Source organism: Balaenoptera musculus, chromosome 14 (genome assembly GCF_009873245.2).
Source record: "Balaenoptera musculus isolate JJ_BM4_2016_0621 chromosome 14, mBalMus1.pri.v3, whole genome shotgun sequence".
In the NCBI taxonomy this organism is placed as follows: domain Eukaryota; kingdom Metazoa; phylum Chordata; class Mammalia; order Artiodactyla; family Balaenopteridae; genus Balaenoptera; species Balaenoptera musculus.
This window is the reverse complement of record NC_045798.1, coordinates 7519515-7539173: the sequence shown is the minus strand read 5'-3', so window position 1 is coordinate 7539173 and position 19659 is coordinate 7519515. Positions and strand designations below refer to the sequence as shown.

Here is a 19659-nt window from a genome sequence, read left to right as displayed (position 1 = left end):
CTATTTCAGAGGGTGGTAAGATACATTCTCAAACAAGATGTCCCATCTTCTTTAGAAGATGCTTTAAAGGTGGCCGAAGCATATATGTTGCCTAAAGACGAAATCTACAGTCTAAGGATTATTGACCTGATTGATAGAGAAAAGGTGTGAAAATTTTATATTGTACTTTTATATGGTTGGTTGGTTTGTTTTGAGTTTTTAAAGATTTAACTATCAAATTATCCAAATAGACAAGCACAAAATAAAGTTATACCAACATTGGATGTTAGATTGGCCTATATATATATAGTTCTGTTTTGTTTTGTTTTAAGTATTTTGTGAATACCTAATGAGCTTTCATAGTCTTTGGTAGTTAACAAAACTCAGACTCATGTTTTACATATGCGTAGGGCCCTTTGTTTCCAGAATAGGAGGTGGGTTTTCTTTTTGTGTTTTTAAGTGTCTTTATTTTTATATAATTCTAAAACTACAGGCATACCTAAGAATTACAAAATACAAAGGGTAGTGTTTTAATTTACTTTTTCTGTTTGCTGTCATCCAAAACAGAATTTTCAGATTTTTAAACCATGGAACCATAATGTCTTTTTCAAAATGATGTCTTTTCATCTTTAAATAGAAAAGTAAGAGGTAAATCCAAATCATCCTTTGCAGGTAGCAGCTGTTTTTTCTTCCTTTCAAACTCTGTTTGCAGGGTGAAGACTGTATCCTTCTGTTGAGGTCTTTGCCTCCTGCTGAAGCTCAGAAAACTGCAGGAAGAGTAATCATATGGGCACGACTGGCATTACAGGAAGAACCAGATAATTCTAATGAGGTGAGATTTTCACTAAATAAAATGTAGATAAATCCAAGTTTTATGGATATTTATCAACAGGATAGAAAAGACAGACTTACAAATATGAGTATTTGCTCTTCTCACTGCTAGAATGGCCTAACATTAAAATTCCTATTTACTATATAGAAAATTTACCATATAGAAAAACAAACAAACAAATACAGCTGCTTTGTAGCAGTGGCTTTGAGCCCACAGTGAATAATCTAGGATCTGAAGATCAACAGGATTAACTGAAGTATCTGTTATACATAAAGAATTTTCCGTAATGCCTTGAAGTGTAGACAGTGTTTTGCATTGTATGGGACATAGTCATTACTCTCAAGTAATGTCAGCCACAGAACCAACGTAAATCTAATCTGAGAACAGAACGTTGAAACTTAGAAACGATTTCCAGAGAGTCAATTCACAGTAGAGAGATAAGGAACTGAAAACCTAATTTATCCAGGGTAGTTGAGTTTTTTAAACCTTTGAAGATACTTACCTCCCAGCCTCTCTCAGTGGTGCACTTCAATCATTTTTTACCTTTAGGGAAATGATTTTTTTTTTTAACACCTAAAATTTATTATCCTCTTATTGCCCACTAGGCATTAGGTTAAATACTTCAAATGGATTGTCCATTTCTTCCTCACAATAAAACTGTGAACAAAGTTGTGAAGGAGGCCCTATTGTTAGCTCCTTTTGATTGAGTTTAGAAACTAAAATTTTAAAATTAGTGGCTTTCCCAAGGGTATTTGGAAAGTGGCAGAGTCTCATTTCAAACTGTCTGTGTTCTCAACCACCAGCTTCAACTGCAGCCCGTAGTCAAAATGTTTGAGTACTTTGTATGGACCCAGCCCTTGCTAAGCATTTTACACATACCATGTCTTTCAATTAAAGCTTTTCCCTCTTTGGTTTTTCTTATCTTTAAAAAAAAAAGATTTTTTTTTTTTTTTGTTAGTCTTGAGGATGATTCTTTCTTAGACTTCTGATTTCTGTACTAAACAAGTTCAGTTCTCTTTAACTTTTCCAGAGATCCTTTCCAGATTTTTTCTCAAATAATAAGTAAAAGCTGTTAAAAAAACAAAACCCAAATGCCTGTTAATTATAGTGTATCTGAAAGGTGATTTGGGAGATTTGCATATTCTATAGTATTTCTAAATCATATATCCAAGAGTCCATATGGGTATTTTTCATGTTTAGCTTATATATTATTTAATTATGATCCATTCTTTGGCTGCCCAACTCCCTGTAACACAGACCTCTCAACTCTTTTTTTTTTTTTTTTTTTTTTTTTAAACAAATTTTATTTATTTATTTATTTACTTTTGGGCTGCCTCAGGTCTTCGTTGGTGTTCGTGGACTTTCTCTAGTTGTGGCGAGGGGGGCCATTCTTCGTTGTGGTGCGCGGGCCTCTCATTGTGGTGGTTTCTCTGGTTGCGGAGCACGGGCTCTAGGTGCGCGGGCTTCAGCAGCTGTGGCACGCGGGCTCAGTAGTTGTGGCTCGCGGGCTCCAGAGCGCAGGCTCAGTAGTTGTGGCGCATGGGCTTAGTTGCTCCACGGCATGTGGGATCTTCCCAGATCACGGCTCGAACCCGTGTTCCCTGCATTGGCAGGCGGATTCTTAACCACTGTGCCACCCGGGAAGCCCTCGACCTCTCAACTCTTAAGCCATATCTATTGTTTATTCTGATTCTGTGCTTTTTATTTCTTTGTCTATGTATGCACTACATATACAATGGCAAATACAAGAAAGAGACTTCATTTTGCATTTTTCTTTTTAGGACAAGGCCTGGAGACTGTCTGTAGCGAAGACATCAGTAGACGTTCTTAAATTACTGTGTGACATTCAGAAAGGTAGTTTCCATCTCTGTTCGCTCCTCTTGGTTTAGTTCTAAAGCTGATCCTTTTCAGAAGAGGGCATCAGTGACATCTCCCATCCTGACCCACAGTTTTCCTGCCTCTGATTGTCTTTTTTGATCCCACACACTTTTCTTCATGAAAAGGCTTTCTTGCCTTATTCTTTTGATTAGTAGTGTAAGAGCAGAAGCATGTAAGATCAACTCATCATTTGTGTATATGCTTCAGTGACTGTTTAATGCTAGACTAGATTTCTTTGGTGCCTTGCACTTTTTACTCACATTGCTCACTTATCACTTGGTTATGATTGGGAAAAAACCCATTTAACCTTGAATTTAAAACAATTAACAAAGTAATTCTCTTGGGGAAAAAAAAAATCTGTAATTCATTTCAGAAAAATTGCCATTTGTCTTGTAACCAACAAACTTCTCTTTTCTACCTTCAGAAAGAATAATTAGATTTCTTTTTGTACTTAAATTGTCTTCTGTCAGAATCTGAAAAGAACTACTGAAGACTTGAGAGGAGAAAACCAAAGCGAATTAAAATTTTAGCTTTTAAAAATTCTGATAATATCAGAATTTGGATGTATGCTATAACTTTTAAAAATTTAATTACAGACAATCTGCAGAAGAAGGATGAATGGGAAGAAACCTTGAAACAATTTAAAACTGTTGCTAGCTTACAGGTAAAGATGTTAAGCCATGTTGAACATAATTACTTGATTCATCAGTGCATTTGACATAGATCAGTTCCTCCTTCTTAAAACCATCTGCACTAGCCTTCAGAGACTTCAGATATACTGGGTTTTCCTCTTTCTGTCTCTCTTTTTTAAAGCAGCTTTAATGTAATATAATTCACGTACCATACATTTCATCTATTTGAAGTGTATAATGCAGTGGTTTTGGGTGTATTGCATTATTGATTGTTTAAATCATGGTAAAGTACATACAATGTAAAATTTGCCATTTTAACCATTTTTCTATTTACAATTCAGTGGTATTGACTCCATTCACAGTGCAGTACAACCATCACCATCACCAGTATCTACTTTTCATCCCCTCAAGCAGAAACTTTGCACCTGTTAAGCAATAACTCCCCATTCCTCTCTCCCCGCAGCCACTTGTAACCTCTAATCTACTTTTTATCTCTATGAATTTTCCTATTTCATAAATTTCATTTAAAGTGGAATCATAAAACATTTGTCCTTTTGTGTCTAGCTTTTTTCATTTAGTATAATGTTCATCCATGTTGTAGGATGTATAGAACTGCCTTCCTGTCTCTGGCTGAATAGTATTCCACTGTCTGGCTCTACCACATTTTTGTTTATTTATCTCTTGATGGACACTTGGGTTGTTTCCACTTTGGGGCTACTGTGAATAATGCTGCATTGGACATGGACGTACAAATATCTGTTAACTTCTTGCTTTCAGTTCCTTTGGGTATATACCCAGGAGAGGAATTGCTGAGTCATATGGTAATTCTATGTTTAACTTTTTAAGGAACTGTTCTCTCCTTTTTAATTGTATTCTAGTTTATGCCTTTTTAAAAAACCATTTTGGTTTACGGTATCTTTATAGATTATTTATTTAACTCTGGTGGCCCGGAATGATGGCTAACAGTAGCTGTCATTTACTCAGTACTTACCATGTACTAGACATGGGGCTTTGCATGTGTTATTTGTCACAGTAGATCCCCAGGGAGGGTACTGTTATAATTCTCCTTTACAGATGAGGAAACTGAGGCACCACAGTGTCTCAAAATATTGCGAAAGACAGCAAATTGTCGATAGAAACTGGCCCAAAAGATTACTGTCTACTTCATAATGTCTTAATTTTTTTTTTCTATATAGTTTCATTCTAGGTAGTTCACTTTTTCTTGAAAATTAATTTCTGTTAACTTTGAACTGATTAACTGTCTTCAGATTTGAAATTAATTATTTTATTTTGGCTCTAGGGCCTTCCTAACGTGAAAAGATTTTGTAAATAGAAGGGCTGTCAGGGTTAACTGATAAATTTCATCAAATAGGAAATTGGGTAGATGTGAGGGTCTCTTTGTGAAAACTTGAAATTAACACACCGGCAGATTTAACTCTCAACGGTATTATCTCAAAGTGTGTAAAGAAGAAATAATTTATCACGGTTTATTGTACTGCTGTTTCTCAAAGTATGGCCCATGGACTCCCAAGGGTCTCTTGAGACCCTTTCAGGGAGTCCATGAGATTAAAACTATTTATAGCAAAAATACAAAATTGTTCTTTCCATCCATATTCTCTCATGAGAGTATACTGGGTTTTCAGAGGCTTCATGATGTGGTAATATCATCACTCTAAAGGCTGATGGTATGTGCACTTTTATATGCTCTTGTATTTTAAACTTTTCTGTTTAATTTCTGATATGGTAAATATTGATAGATATCTCCTTAAAAAGTTTTTTGGGGTCCTCAATAATTTTTAAGAGTGTAAAGAGGTGCTACAACCCAAAAGTTTGCGATCTTCTGTATTAAACAATAGATGTCTTCGTGTGAAGCACCCAGGAGTCAGCATAAGTTAACCTCGCCGCGGTCTTCTTAAATTTGAAAATTGCAGGTACTTTAAAGCAATGGTTTAGATCTAAGCAAAGTCATGTTTAGTTATCGTGCTACCATTTATGGAACAATCCTTGTGCCAGGTCTAGTGGGAGAGGCTAAACATCCTCCTGTGCAAAGGCAGCCCCTGCGGCAAAGAATCATCTGGCAGATTGAGAAACCCTGTTCTAAAGTGTGGTGTCAAAGAAGAAGGTCTCACTCGCTCCCACTGCCTCTTGGTGTCCTTCCCTGGGCTTCAGCAGGATCCTTTTACGGGGCTGGAAACATTCGTTCTAGGTCTGGAGTTAGCAGCTAAGCGGAAGTCATCACGGAAGAGAGCAAGACTGGCTTCTTCAAGCCACCAGGGCACAATCGCACAAGCCTAATACTTAATCCCCCTTCCTTCTGTTCGGGGCTCGTGTTAGGGTTAGGGTTAGGGCAGAATTACCGCAACAGAATTACCAGACCCAAAAACGTCAGCAGTGCCAAAGCTGAGAAAGCCCTGGCTTAAGTGATACTTTCCCCTTTTCCAGCCTTTATAGAATAAGTTACTTTTGAAATATAGAGTCTTAAATTCTTAATTTACAAGGGAGAGAGAGAGGTAAAATAGAGGTTCGAGACACACCGACGATTTTCAACCGCAGATGAACTGAACGGACGTGGGGCTTTGTCTTGCTTGCCTTGCTACAGGAGAACTTTGAGGTCTTTCTGTCGTTTGAAGATTACAGCAATAGTTCCCTGGTAGCAGAGCTCCGGGAACAGCACATTAAAGCTCAGCAAGTCGCACAGGCTAAACACAAACCCTGGAGGACAGCAGAGCCTGCGGCTGCTGAGGAGGAGAGGCTGAGCGCCGAGTCCAAGCTGCACCGACAGGTGCTGGCCCTGCAGGTGTCCCGGCAAGAGCTGGAGGCCAAGATGATCTTGAGGGCCTTGAACGACGGGAACGTGGAAGTGGCGCTGAGAAAATGCAGGTGAGTTCCGGGTCCCCAAATCACACAGCTCATCAGAAAGGAACACTGGTTTCATTTATTTCTTCGGTGACGAGGATAGGGATGGTGACCCTTTCACTTCCACAGACGTGATTCTTGGTTTCTCGCCCTGAGAGCCTGTTTTGGATGCCTGGGTCAGAAAGTGGTGATGTAGGGACTTGTGGTTAAGAATCTGCCTGCCAATGCAGGGGCCACAGGTTCAAGCCCTGGTCCGGGAGGATCCCACATGCCGGGGAGCGACTAAGCCCATGCGCCACGACTACTGAGCCTGTGCTCTAGAGCCCATGTGCCACAACTACTGAAGCCTGCGCACCTAGAGCCCGTGCACCACAACAAAGAGTGGCCCCCGCTCGCCGCAACTAGAGAAAGCCCACGTGCAGCAACAAAGACCCAACACGGCCAAAAATAAATAAATTAAATAAATAAATTTATTTTTAAAAAAGAAAGAAAGTGGTGGCGTATAAGAGGAGTGACTAACCCTGTGTAGTTAGGTAACCAAACCATTGAGTTTAGGTCACCTTGCAGTGCAACAGTTAGTGGTATCCCAAGCAAGTAGAAAAACGAAGCACACTGTATACCATGAAAACATTTAAAGACATTGTAAATGTTGTTAGTTGTTATATATTAATCCAAGAAAGGCAAATACATCTGCTTTCCATACGAGTGCTCTAACTTCCAACACTTCCTTTCTTCCAAAGAGACTTGTTTAAGTATCACTGCAACACCGACACTGGGAAATTGCTGTTCCTGACGTGTCAGAAGCTTTGTCAGATGTTGGCTAATGGCGTTCCCATGACAATCCCTGCGGGACTAAATCTTCCTTCTGAGATACATGATCTAGCATGCCAGGCTGCCACCATCTGCAGTCCAGGTGACAAGATTTATAATCTACGTGGTTTTATATTCTCTGCTTCATTTCGTACTTGTCTAATGCTGTCTCCTTACAGTTGGACACTGAGGTAGAGAGAGAAGCGATCATTATCCCTCTTTCACAAAGGGGACACTTATAATTGAATCTCTATGGGGGTTATGATTTTAAAGTATTTCCAAAATTAACAATGTCATTTCTGACTATTGACAATATTCGCTTTCAGAAGATTGTGAAATTCCTTGTCTCCCCATATCTGATCTTACTTTCCAGTCAAGCTTAAGAAAAATGTTTACCTGTATTAGTTAGGGTAGTCAAAGCTATGTGGAAACCTTTCTCTCTGCTTTGTGGCCTACCTTAGAATTTTGAATGGTAATTATTCAAAGGTTGTTTTTGTTGTTCTAAACACATGAAATACTAGTTTAATGATTTTTTTCTCCATTTTCTTTCAGATTTTTTGCTAGATGCCTTAGAACTCTGTAAATATACTTTAATGGCAGTAGAGCTTTCCAGACAGTGCCAAATGGATGACTGCGGAATTCTCATGAAAGTAAATTGCTTGGAATTTCTTTTCCTTAAACAAAACCCCTACCCAATCCATTACGCACCACTTTTAAATCACTTGCATAGTTTATAAAAATACTGAATCTACCTCTCATATTTTCTTACTCTAGACCAGAGAACTACTTAAGGGCATGAGACCACTCCTCTTTTCTAGTCACATTTATTGGCTTTAATTTGCACTATCTTTTGAAACATTGGGCCTCAAACAAGGCATCTCTGGACATTGTCCAGAGTAACAGTTTGTTGTTTTTGTTTTTTTTTTTTTGGCCACGTGGCTTGCGGGATCTTCCCCTACCAGGGATCGAACCTGGCCCCCTCAGTGAAAGTGCCAAATCCTAACCAGTGGACCACCAGGGAATTCCCTGAGTAACAATTTAATTTAAAGCGGCATTATTTTAAGCCATAGACTAGAAGAAACAGACTACATGGTTGTATTTGACCATCAACATTGTGTTTGGCTCTGATAGATCTGATTCTGGATTCTGCTTGGTGAAGAAGGAATCTGTGTTCCGGAGTGTCCTTATCTGTGTCTTTTCTGTATGATTTGATATTTAGACTTCTTTTGGAACTCATAAAGATCCATATGAGGAGTGGTCTTACTGTGACTTCTTCAGTGAAGATGGGATAGTTCTCGAGTCACAGATGGTGCTCCCTGTCATCTATGAATTGATTTCATCACTTGTGCCTCTGGCTGGTAAATCTCATTTGTGTCATCTTTTTTCTGTGTATTTCTGCTTCATGCAAGTTTAAATGGTAGCGGTTTGGAACTGGAACTACACATAGTAACATGGATGAATCTTGTAGACATAATGCTGAACAAATGAAGTGAGGAACAAAAGAATATGTATTGTATGATTTCATTTATGTAAAGTACAAGGACGGGCTATAAGGAGGCCATGCTATTGGAAATCAGGGTAGTGTTTACGCTTGGAGGGTAGACTGGAAGCGGGCAAGGGGACGGCTTCTGCATGCTAGTAGTGTTCTGCATCATGGTCTGGATGTACACTTATCTGTACATCCAGACCTGTAAAGGTTTTGGTTTTTTTTAAGTAACAGGTTGCTTTAGAACATTATTTGATAAGAGCACAATATTAAAGTATCTCTGGGACTATGTGCTCTAAAAGAGAGTTATTTTACTTATTGTTATTGAATTTATTCTCTTTTGTAGAAAGCAAGAGATATCCCTTCGATTCTACAAGTTTACCATACTGCTCCATCAGTGAAGGTATTTGACATCAGAAACGTATAACCATTGAATTACGATTTTGTGAATAGGCCAACATAGAAATTTCTTGAAATCCTGAATATGAATCTGATGTAATGTCCTTAATATAGTTTCTTAATTATTACTGTCACATTGTTACTCTTCCAAACTGTCAGGAAAATGGGTCATTTGGCTTATAGTGTTAACTTTTATGAATCTGTTCATAAATTTTGGTCTTCCAAGTAGAGAAATGGTTTTCTTCAGCTAATGATTTAAGCATCTCAAAATAGGCAAGTTACAATCAAAGTACCTCAGTATCCACGTACCTAGCTATTTTCTGGTTTAGATCAAGCCTCGTGTTAACTCTTTTATTTACTAACTTTGAGAATCAATTCTATGACCGTTACCTGCATTGAAGGAGTAGACCGTCCCTGAAAACAATTTCCAAATATGGTCTTTCTTTGTTTAAAAAAAAAATCTAAATATTAAAATACTTGTACTCGAGTAAAATACTTTTATCATTTCACAGGAGACAGCCTTATGTTACCTATTATCAATTCCATCTCTGCCTTGCTTCAGAACCTTCAGGAATCTAGCCAATGGGAGCTCGCCCTAAAATTTGTAGTTGGTTCATTTGGTACCTGTCTTCAGCACTCCGTGTCAAACTTCATGAATGCCAGTTTGAGTGACAAGGTACAGTTTCGAGAACAACTACTTTCACTTTGCGCAAATACAGATACAAAAGCACTGCCAAACAAAGGAATTTGGAACCCACATTTTCCTATTTGGCTTTGTAGTAAGGAAATTGATAATTTGTCAGATTTAGGAAACGTCTGTTGAACATGTACAAAGTCAGGTATAGTTCAAGGTGCTTGCACACATTTTCTTTTTTTAAGAAAATTTTTATTTATTTTTTATTTTATTTTATTTCTTTTTATTTTTTAAATTTTTATTTATTTATTTATTTATTTTTGGCTGTGTTGGGTCTTCGTTGCTGTGTGTGGGCTTTCTCTGGTTGCGGCGAGCGGGGGCTACTCTTCGTTGCAGTGCACGGGCTTCTCATCACGGTGGCTTCTCTTGTTGTGGAGCATAGGCTCTAGGCGCGCGGTCTTCAGTAGTTGTGGCACGCGAGCTCTAGAGCGCAGGCTCAGTAGTTGTGGCACATGGGCTTAGTTGCTCCGCGGCATGTGGGATCTTCCCGGACCAGGGCTCGAACCCATGTCCCCTGCATTGGCAGGCGGATTCTTAACCACTGCGCCACCAGGGAAGCCCTTGCACACATTTTCATACCTAATGTTTATGACAAACCTCAGAAACTCCACTTTGCAAACGAAGAAACTCAGATTCAGGGAGGTAAAGTAAATAATCTGAGGCTTTTGGTTGCAGTGGTAAGTCCTCTTACTCCAAGCCCAGTGACCACATTGGGTCAAAACTGTCGATCTGCTATTTGTTATACTGTGGCCCAAATTATAATTATTACCTGACGGCATCATTAAAAAGATTCTAGAAGACAAACTATCTGTTGATAACTTGCTGATGAAGCTGGTCTTGTATTCATTTCTACTACTCTATTCATATTTACTAAATGCCAATTTTTTAAAAAATCAGCTTTATTGAAGTATAGCTTTCAAAATTAAAATGCACGTATTTTGGGCTTCCCTGGTGGCGCACTGGTTAAGAATCTGCCTGCCAATGCAGGGGACCCGGGTTCGAGCCCTGGTGCAGGAAGATCCCACATACCGCGGAGCAACTAAGCCCGTGCGCCACAACTACTGAGCCTGTGCTCTAGAGCCCGTGAGCCACAACTACTGAGCCCGTGTGCTGCAACTACTGAAGCCTGCGTGCCTAGGGCCTGTGCTCCGCAACAAGAGAAGCCACTGTAATGAGAAGCCTGCGCACCGCAACGAATAGTAGCCCCTGCTGTCCACAACTAGAGAAAACCTGTGCGCAGCAACGAAGACCCAACCCAGCCAAAAATAAATAAAATAAATAAATTTATAAAAAAAAAAACCAACACATATTTTAAGTATATCAACCAATGTATTCACCTTGTCACCAACACCATAATCAAGGTACAGAGTATTTTATAAGGTTCCTTTTTGCCCTTTCCCAGTCAATTTCCTTGCAAGCCCCAGCTTTCTGTCATTATAGATTAAATGACAATACTTTTTGCATATAATGCTGAATTTTCAAAGTTCCTTAATATTTAAGAAAAGTTTTCAAAACTGTGCATAGACGTGGACCTGAGGATTCTTTTGTTCTTTTCTAAAAGTTGTGTGGAGAGGCCACATTAGTTAAATCCAAGCATGTTGTTATGGAATTGAAAGAGAAAGCCGTTATGTTTATCAGGGGAAATGCCGCAACACTTTTGTACAAAGTGAGTATTCGTTTGTGGTAAGCTCTTTTCTCTCTCTCTCTCTCTCTCTCTCTCTCTCCTGCTTGCTTCTGATTTTTCAGTGAGGATAAGAGTGAGGAGGGGGAGGGGATGTTGGGGACTTGAAAAGAAGTAATACAGAGAAGGTAAGTGTTCTATGTCATATAGAACTTGTTAGAATTTCTTTCCTTAAATTTATAATAGTGATAAAAGACATTAAAACTAAGCAAACAAGTTGGAACTATTTTACTATAAATAACTTTTCATGAAATGCTCATTCTTTCGTAGGGCCTAAAACTAAATTTAGTGACAAATCAGCCTTTAGAGACTGAATTCTGTTTTTTTTTTTTTTTTTGCTGAATTCTGTTTTGATTGTGAGGAATTTGCTTCTCTGAATGCTTTCTTCCCACAGGTATTTAATTGTCGTCTGGTGGATCTCAACTTGGCATTGGGGTACTGCACTCTCTTACCACAGAAAGAAGTCTTTGAAAATATATGGAAGCTCATAGATAAAGCATGGCAGAATTACGACAAAATATTGGTATGACCTAAGGAAGCACACCTTCAGTTCTTGAAATATTGAAGATTTAGGGGAAGAAGTAAAATTGGCTTTGCCACCAGATCTTAAAGATTTAGCAGAAGAAACGTCAAGCTAACACACATGGTTTCTACCAGCTTTTCCTTAACTGACGACACACCAGTGAATGTATATGCAGGTCCTAAGCATTGCTTAACCCAGAGGATTACATTTTTTATTTCTTAAATCTGTATTCAGCCAGAGAACCTCACTGCTTATGCTTACTCTAGTGTACTGGAAACCTTAGACCCGTGAGCCAGTTCTTCTTTGTAAGACAAGTTTAACGGATGCAAAACTTGTCTTTGATATTGTTTGTTTCAAAATGTGCCCTTTGTGGGCATTTTACGTGCAGGATAGCTCAAATTTGGCCTTTTCTTACGAAAGAAATCCAGACTAAATTTATGGCATCACACTAAAAGCCGAATTACCTAAGTATTACATAAGTAATGACGGTGTATGAAGCAACATGTAACATTCCAGCTGTTATCATAAAGAAAGATTATGGTTTTTATTGTTGGGTTTCTTTTAAAAGGTATTAGAACATTTTCTATTTGCAATTCAATTTTAATTCTATTTTAATTTTTTAGGCAATATCTCTGGTGGGCTCTCAGCTGGCCAGTCTCTATCAGGAAATAGAAATGGAGCTTAAGTTCTGTGAACTCAGTACTGATTCCCGGTGGGGTATTCGTCTTAGGAAACTTGGTGTGAGTATTCTTCAAGTGCCATGAAGTTTCATCCATTCTGATAATTACCCAGTTGGAAAATTTAAAACAAAGAACTCATTATCCTTTACTTTTGGAGAGGTTATATATAAACCGACTTGTAAGTTTTAGTTATTACACGCATTGGTGCTTTCAAAGAAATAAGGACCTTTTGCCTCATTTTCTTTTTGCTATATTTTTAAAGAAATTAGAAGAGGCTTGACATTTCATCTGCTTAGCCCTCTCATTATAGGAATGTATCTAGTATTAATTAACATTTAAGGTATTCCAGGCCTACCGTTTAGCCTCATACGTTTTTGTGTGCTATTTGTTTAAAGATAATATTAAAATGTATCTACACTTCAGCAACTCCTACCAGGGAGAAGTAAGTGGCCCTTATTTTTCACTTTGCAAAAACAAACCAACAAAATCCTGTTTTCTTTACTATGAATGTAAAACATTTTATTTTATTTGCAAATAGTTGACTTATCGGGAATGTAACCATTGTAGAAATGGTATATGTTTTGAAGCCTCGTTCCTATGCAGTAATGGGACTGTTTGTTGCTAACTACCAAACTTTACTGAAGAGCCAGGGGTTAGTGTGACTAAGAGAGATTTTGGACCTCTAGCCAAATATACCTGAAATTTCAGAGTGATGGTCGAGTTGGGTAGTATGATAAAAATAAAAGTTGAAGGAGCTATAGAAAAATGTTTCTCTAAAACAATGGATAGTAAAAGGGCAGGTCGCAACAGTGCCCTTAGTCTGATACATTTCAGTTTAGCAGGGTTTTTGTTTTGCTCTTTTTATTTCTAGATTTCTTTCCAGCCAGTTTTTAGGCAACATTTTCTCACCAAGAAAGACCTCATTAAAGCTCTTGTGGAGAATATAGATATGGATACAAGCCTCATTCTGGAATATTGCAGGTAATTCTTTAAATTTCATTGGTATTTTTGCTGTTAGCTTAACAAACTGGTAATGCTAATGTGAGAACACAGTGATAACAGTGATTATTACATGTGGCCCATGACCTCTGATGTTTTCTTTTGCTCAACCACAAACTGAGTAAGTCCGAACCAGATTAAATTCTCTTATGGTATCACCTTTTTAATTCACTCTTTGGTGTTTCCTCAACTTGCCTCATGATAAGCATCATGTGGGGCACTTGATTTAAAATACAGATTCCTGGGTCCCTCTGTATTGGTTCTGACTCGGCAGGTCTGAGCTGAGGCCCAGAAAACTGGTCTCAATAGGAGCTCCAGACGATTCACATGATAAGGGAAGTTTGGGAATATTCTGAGCAAGTAAACTTCTAAATCAGGTCAAGTTAGGGGCAAGTTGATCTTAAATTAAAAATTGGTGAAAAGTATGATTTAGGGAGAATTTTTTTTAAATAACTTAAAAAAACTAAGACTAAGTGTTATTTATAGATACAGCTTACTGTGATGAGGAGGATCAAATGATTTGTAATTTATATCTCAGTTGTTTTTATCTGATAAATTTAGATATTAAATTTGCTGGCCCACTATTAGTTTCAAAGTGGTTTCCCACACATCATCACGTTTACTTTTTATTGTATATTATAACCAATTTATGTATGAGAAAACAAACCCATATTAGGTGCCCTGCTCAAGGTAGATAATAAGTACTGCTTCTAAAATACCAAGGGTGCTGTAATCCTTATCCAATTTGTGACAGATGGGTGGAATTTCAGTTCTTGATAATGAGGCTGCTTAGTGCATTTCCTCACCAGACAGGGATCTAGTTCTTTGTCCTTGTGGATGGTGGGGAGTAATGCCCCTGGCTGTCACCATCCTGAACCTGCAAGTCAAGGACCATAGACTGCTCATAGCTCTAACTAGCTGTGACTTACCTGCACTCTGATATAACAAAACTATGCCATTCCTCAGTTTGGAGTGCTACAAATCCAGAACGAGGTACGCACACTCCCTCTTCTTTATTAATTTGAACTCCTGGTAGATTTTTGTCTGTTGTTTTATGGCATGACCCCTTTTCTGAAATTTAAATAGCTATAATTATGTCAGGCTCATTTCACAATCGTTGTGCTTACATGGCATTGCTGATTTTTACTTGTGTGATAGTGACTGTCTTGCCTCAGGCAGTCCCACTGAATAAATTTAGATGACCTTTACAATTTCAGGGAGTGACTTTAAAATTATCGTATGTAAAGCTCTTCTTGACATTTCAGTTATTCTGTATAACAGATTAAACTATCCCTATCTTATTAATAGGGCTTAGAAGGCATTTCAGTTGTCAATTTGTCTATACTAACCTGATTCTTAATTTTTAAATGTACTACTTTTTCTAATTCAGATGGAACATACTAAAATCAAAGTCCCACATAATTCCACCCGTCAGGGATAATCACTGTTAAAAGAGTTTGGCCTATATTGTTCTTTTTTTTTTTTTTCCTTATGCATTTACTAACATGCATTTTTAAAAGTTTATGAAAAACAGAATTGTACATTATCTTGTAGCATGTATCCTTCACTTAACAAAATAATGTCTTCTCAGATTAGGACATATAGCTCTTCCTCATATCTGTTGAATCCTATGGTATTCCTTTGAATAAGTTATTTAACCAGCCCCCTATTGATGAGTATTTGTTTCCAATTTTTAAATATTACAAGCAGTTGTTACAGGACATCCTATATGTGTATCTTTGCTACTTTCATGAAGTGTACGAAAGTGGAATATCTCTATTAAAGGACATAAATATATATTTTCAACTTTATTACAAATTTCCCTCCAAGATTGTGCCAGTTTATATGCCCACCAAGAATAGCTGATGTTTTTAAAAGCAAGAATTAACTTTGAAAACAAGTAGATGGTCTGGTTATGACACTTGACAATGGAAGGGTTAGATTTCAGTGGTGGGAGCTCATGCCTAAGTTTTCTGTGAGAAACTCTGTAGAAATGCATGCATTTTGGGACATTCATGTGTAATTGAATACTTATTTCAGCACATTTCAGTTGGACTCTGATGCAGCTCTTCAGCTGTTCATTGAAACACTCCTGCACAACACTAATGCCAGCCAGAGCCAGGGAGACGCAAGCACGGAACCCACAAAACAGCAGCGTTCCAAACTCCTGGCCGAAGCCCTCGGAACGGTTCCTTTACTGACAAGCACAAAAGATTTGGTCATCAGTCTTAGCGGAATACTGCATAAGGTAGATGAATGGTGAAATGAATGCACTGGGTCGTTTCAAGCATCCCTCCTACCCTTAATTAATCAGATATCTATAGTAACAAATTGAAAACGTAAGTCCTATATTTTTTTGTAAACTATTAATTTTCAAAAAATTTTAGATTTCTGTATTTTTATTATACTTTAATACAGTACGTTTCCTGTCTTTTTTTCCTCCAAAATAAAAATACCCCTTTTTCCCCAGATTTTTTTTAAATAGCACACATTCTTGGAAAAAGATCAAACTAGAGAGAAAGGTATAAATCAAAAAGAGAAATTTCCCTACAACCCCACTCCCACAGATAAAAATGTTAATAATTTGGTAAATATCTTAGACTAAATATACTATCCTGTCACTCTCTTTTTTCATTTAACATATTGTCGTTACCTGTCAATGCATAGACGTCTCTCTCATTTTTGACAGATACATATTTATTATTCCACTATGTGGATGAAACATCCTGTATTTAACCAGGCCTTTATGAAAGGACATTTAAATTGTTTGTAAATTTCATTATTATAAGTTGTTAAAATGAATATCTTCATACACACATTTGCCCTCTTGTCTGATTATTTTTTTAGGAGATCTTCTGAGAATTGGAACTTTTAGGTCAAGGGGTAGTTTGATGGGGGAGTGAAGGTGGATAGAAGGGGAAATAAAATTATAAGACTAAAATTATAATACTTCAGTTTTATGTTTTGCTTGTAATTCAGCCAAAAATTATATAGACTTGCTCAAAATTTCTAGTTACTAAAGAGATCACCTTCCCACTTTGTTCAATGTTATTATTCACATGAACTTAGTTGGCATTTAAAATTTTTTTTAAAAAGTAATGGTGTGTGGGCAGAAACAGAACAAAGAGAATATTTCCTTTCTTATTATAAGCACATATAGATGCCACCCAGCTAGTTCTTGTATCTTAGTGTATGGTTATAGCTGGAATGAAATCCTTTGAAAAGGTTTTGCTTGGAGGCCCACACTTTTAGTTATGTCATTTTCCAAGAAAAGGTCAAATTTCTCCTATTCTAATTTTCCCATCATAAATGGAAGAAAGAATTTTAATTTAAAAACCTTGTAAAATTATTCGGACTTCCCTGGTGGCGCAGTGGTTAAGAATCCGCCTGCCAATGCTGGAGACACGGGTTCGAGCCCTGGTCTGGGAAGATTCCACATGCCGCAGGGCAACTAAGCCCGTGCGCCACAGCTACTGAGCCTGTGCTGTAGAGCCCACGAGCCACAACTTCTGAGCCCGCGTGCCACAACTACTGAAGCCTGCGCACCTAGAGCCCGTGCTCTGCAACAAGCGAAACCACCACGATGAGAAAAGAAGCCCCCGCACCGCAACGAAGAGTAGCCCCTGCTCGCCACAACTAGAGAAAGCCCACGCACAGCAACGAAGACCCAACACAGCCAAAAATAAATAAATAAATAAAAATTTTTAAAAATCTTATAAAATTTTAATATGTTTATCTTTCTAGGTTTTTAGTACCTTAAGAACATTTCTCTTTATTGAAATGACATTGCCTCGTACAGGTTTCTTAAAAAACAGCTTTTGAGACATTCTAAAGACGTATGTTTATTCTAATAGTTAATTTTAGAGATGAGAAAATGTTAGTTCATTTTTTTTTTTTTTTTTTTTTTAAATTATTTGTTTATTTATTTATTTATTTATGGATGTGTTGGGTCTTCATTTCTGTGCCAGGGCTTTCTCTAGTTGTGGCAAGTGGGGGCCACTCTTCATCGCGGTGCGTGGGCCTCTCACTATCGCTCTCTTGTTGCGGAGCACAGGCTCCAGACGCGCAGGCTCAGTAATTGTGACTCACGGGCCTAGTTGCTCCGCGGCATGTGGGATCTTCCCAGACCAGGGCTCGAACCCGTGTCCCCTGCATTGGCAGGCAGATTCTCAACCACTGCGCCACCAGGGAAGCCCCTTAGTTCATTTTTTAAAGAATAATCTAACTTAATATTGTAGTGCACTGAGCTGTTATATTTGTAATCTCTGCTGATGAACATAACTGCATAAAACCATCAACCAGCCTGGCAACGTCTTCTCCAGTTTTGACGTATTTTTGTTTTTATACAGTTGGATCCCTATGACTATGAGATGATTGAAGTCGTCCTGAAAGTCATAGAAAGAGCTGATGAAAAGATAACCAACATTAATATTAATCAGGTATAACAAATATATTATAGATTTTAAAATTATGTTTTTATTTGGACCATTTTAAAAAATTACTGTTATCTAGTGTCTTTCTGGACTGTCCTCTGAGTTCCCTTTAAACTGTAGTTTTTACTCTATTTCCTTTTCTTTAAAAGGGATACAGAAGTAAAAAAGAGTTTTTGTGCTCTCCATGTTTTATCTTAATCCAGTTTTTGCTCTACTGAGGCAATTTAAATCTGGCCAAGAGTACAAAGTCACTAAAAGACTGATTTAGAAGAATTAAGGCAAAAATATTTGTCATCTGGCAAAAAAAAAAAAAAAAAAATCAAAGCATGTAAGACCCAGAGTCAGATTTAGCTTTCTATATTAGTAGGTAGGTCCTGGACTAAATTCTGTTTCAGTACTCAGTAACTTCCTAGTGTTTTACAAATATGGTCATAGGAGCTTACATATATTTTTTAATTGGATTTTAAAAATTAAAAGAAAATGGGTTGATTCAAAAATTTATATAAGCCCCAGGGACCTCCCTGGCAGTCCAGTGGTTAGGCTGTGTCTCTTTCATTGCCAAGGGCCTGGGTTCAGTCCCTGATCAGGGAATTAAGATTGCCCACATGCAAGTCGTGTGGCACGGCCAAAAAAAAAAAAAGTTGTACAAGCCCCCAAAATATAAGATGTAAACTTAAGAGAGAATATAGAGGATTAATTTTAGATCTACTGCCTATGTATTTAAAGTGAAATCAAGTATTTTTGAGATATATCTAAAACTATTTGAAGAGAGTAGAGAACTTCCAAACTCTGGTTTATAAAACATCCCACCAACAACAGGGTTCCGCTGGTTTCTCCTAGTATAATTTCTTTAATGATCACAAAAGTTATGGTTTAGAAGAATAGCATAATAGTTTTGAAGGTAAAACTACGAAAGGTTTTGATCATCTTTATGAATATGAGACTGTCCCAGGAATGGAACCCTATGATAGTATAGAATTAGATGATTTTAAAACACTCAATGATTGTTTTAATCTCACAGGAAAATACTTTTTTATTTTAATGTAGGCATTGAGTCTTCTGAAACATTTGAAGTCATACAGAAGAATTTCTCCTCCAGTGGACCTAGAATATCAGTATATGTTGGAGCACGTAATAACTTTGCCATCAGCTGCCCAAACTAGACTGCCTTTTCACCTAATATTCTTCGGCACAGCACAGAGCTTCTGGAAGATTCTCTGTATGTTCATTAACTTCTTATGAATTGTACCGAATAGCCAAAACCCTTTTCTTAGGTAAATCATACTATCTTTGTTTCCTTTCTAGCTACAGAACTCAGTGAAGAATCCTTCCCAACATTGCTCTTAATTTCTAAGTTAATGAAGGTAATGGGTTAAAACTCGTAAAAGTTGTATCTTTATTCTGTAATTCATTCAGACCCTGTGTAGAAAGATTTTATGCTGTTTTCATGGAAAGCCTTTAAAGGTGAGCACGTAAGTCAGCCTTAACTTTTCCTTTCTTTGAAGTTCTCTTTGGACACTCTGTACGTGTCTACAGCCAAACACGTTTTTGAAAAAAAACTGAAGCCTAAGCTCCTGCAGTTAACACAAGCTAAATCCTCAACACTGATTAACAAGGAGATAACTAAGATCACTCAAACCATCGAATCCTACTTGTTATCTATCGTTAACCCGGAGTGGGCTGTAGCCATTGCCATCAGTCTAGCCCAGGATGTCCCAGAAGGTATGGATCCTTCCTTTAATTGGGCTTAAAATGGTCGGCTGTGTTGTTTTTGGAA

At 37.7% G+C, this 19659-nt stretch overlaps 1 protein-coding gene across 2 annotated transcripts in view; it reads left to right on the top strand.

Moving 5' to 3' along the window:
- The window catches only part of KNTC1 (kinetochore associated 1), a 67799-nt gene that overhangs the window by 30739 nt on the left and 17401 nt on the right, over positions 1–19659 (top strand). The window contains exons 30-48 of one of the 2 annotated variants that reach the window (XM_036824100.1): positions 10–144; positions 692–811; positions 2593–2665; positions 3286–3353; positions 5921–6201; positions 6918–7090; positions 7540–7637; positions 8207–8345; positions 8820–8876; positions 9385–9548; positions 11128–11232; positions 11642–11770; positions 12394–12510; positions 13322–13431; positions 15490–15697; positions 17799–17888; positions 18930–19101; positions 19188–19246; positions 19388–19604. In XM_036824100.1, the coding sequence (XP_036679995.1) occupies positions 10–144; positions 692–811; positions 2593–2665; positions 3286–3353; positions 5921–6201; positions 6918–7090; positions 7540–7637; positions 8207–8345; positions 8820–8876; positions 9385–9548; positions 11128–11232; positions 11642–11770; positions 12394–12510; positions 13322–13431; positions 15490–15697; positions 17799–17888; positions 18930–19101; positions 19188–19246; positions 19388–19604 (2515 nt within the window). The remainder of the gene's footprint in view (positions 1–9; positions 145–691; positions 812–2592; positions 2666–3285; positions 3354–5920; positions 6202–6917; positions 7091–7539; positions 7638–8206; positions 8346–8819; positions 8877–9384; positions 9549–11127; positions 11233–11641; positions 11771–12393; positions 12511–13321; positions 13432–15489; positions 15698–17798; positions 17889–18929; positions 19102–19187; positions 19247–19387; positions 19605–19659) is intronic. The other variant, XM_036824101.1, reaches the window with a different exon arrangement.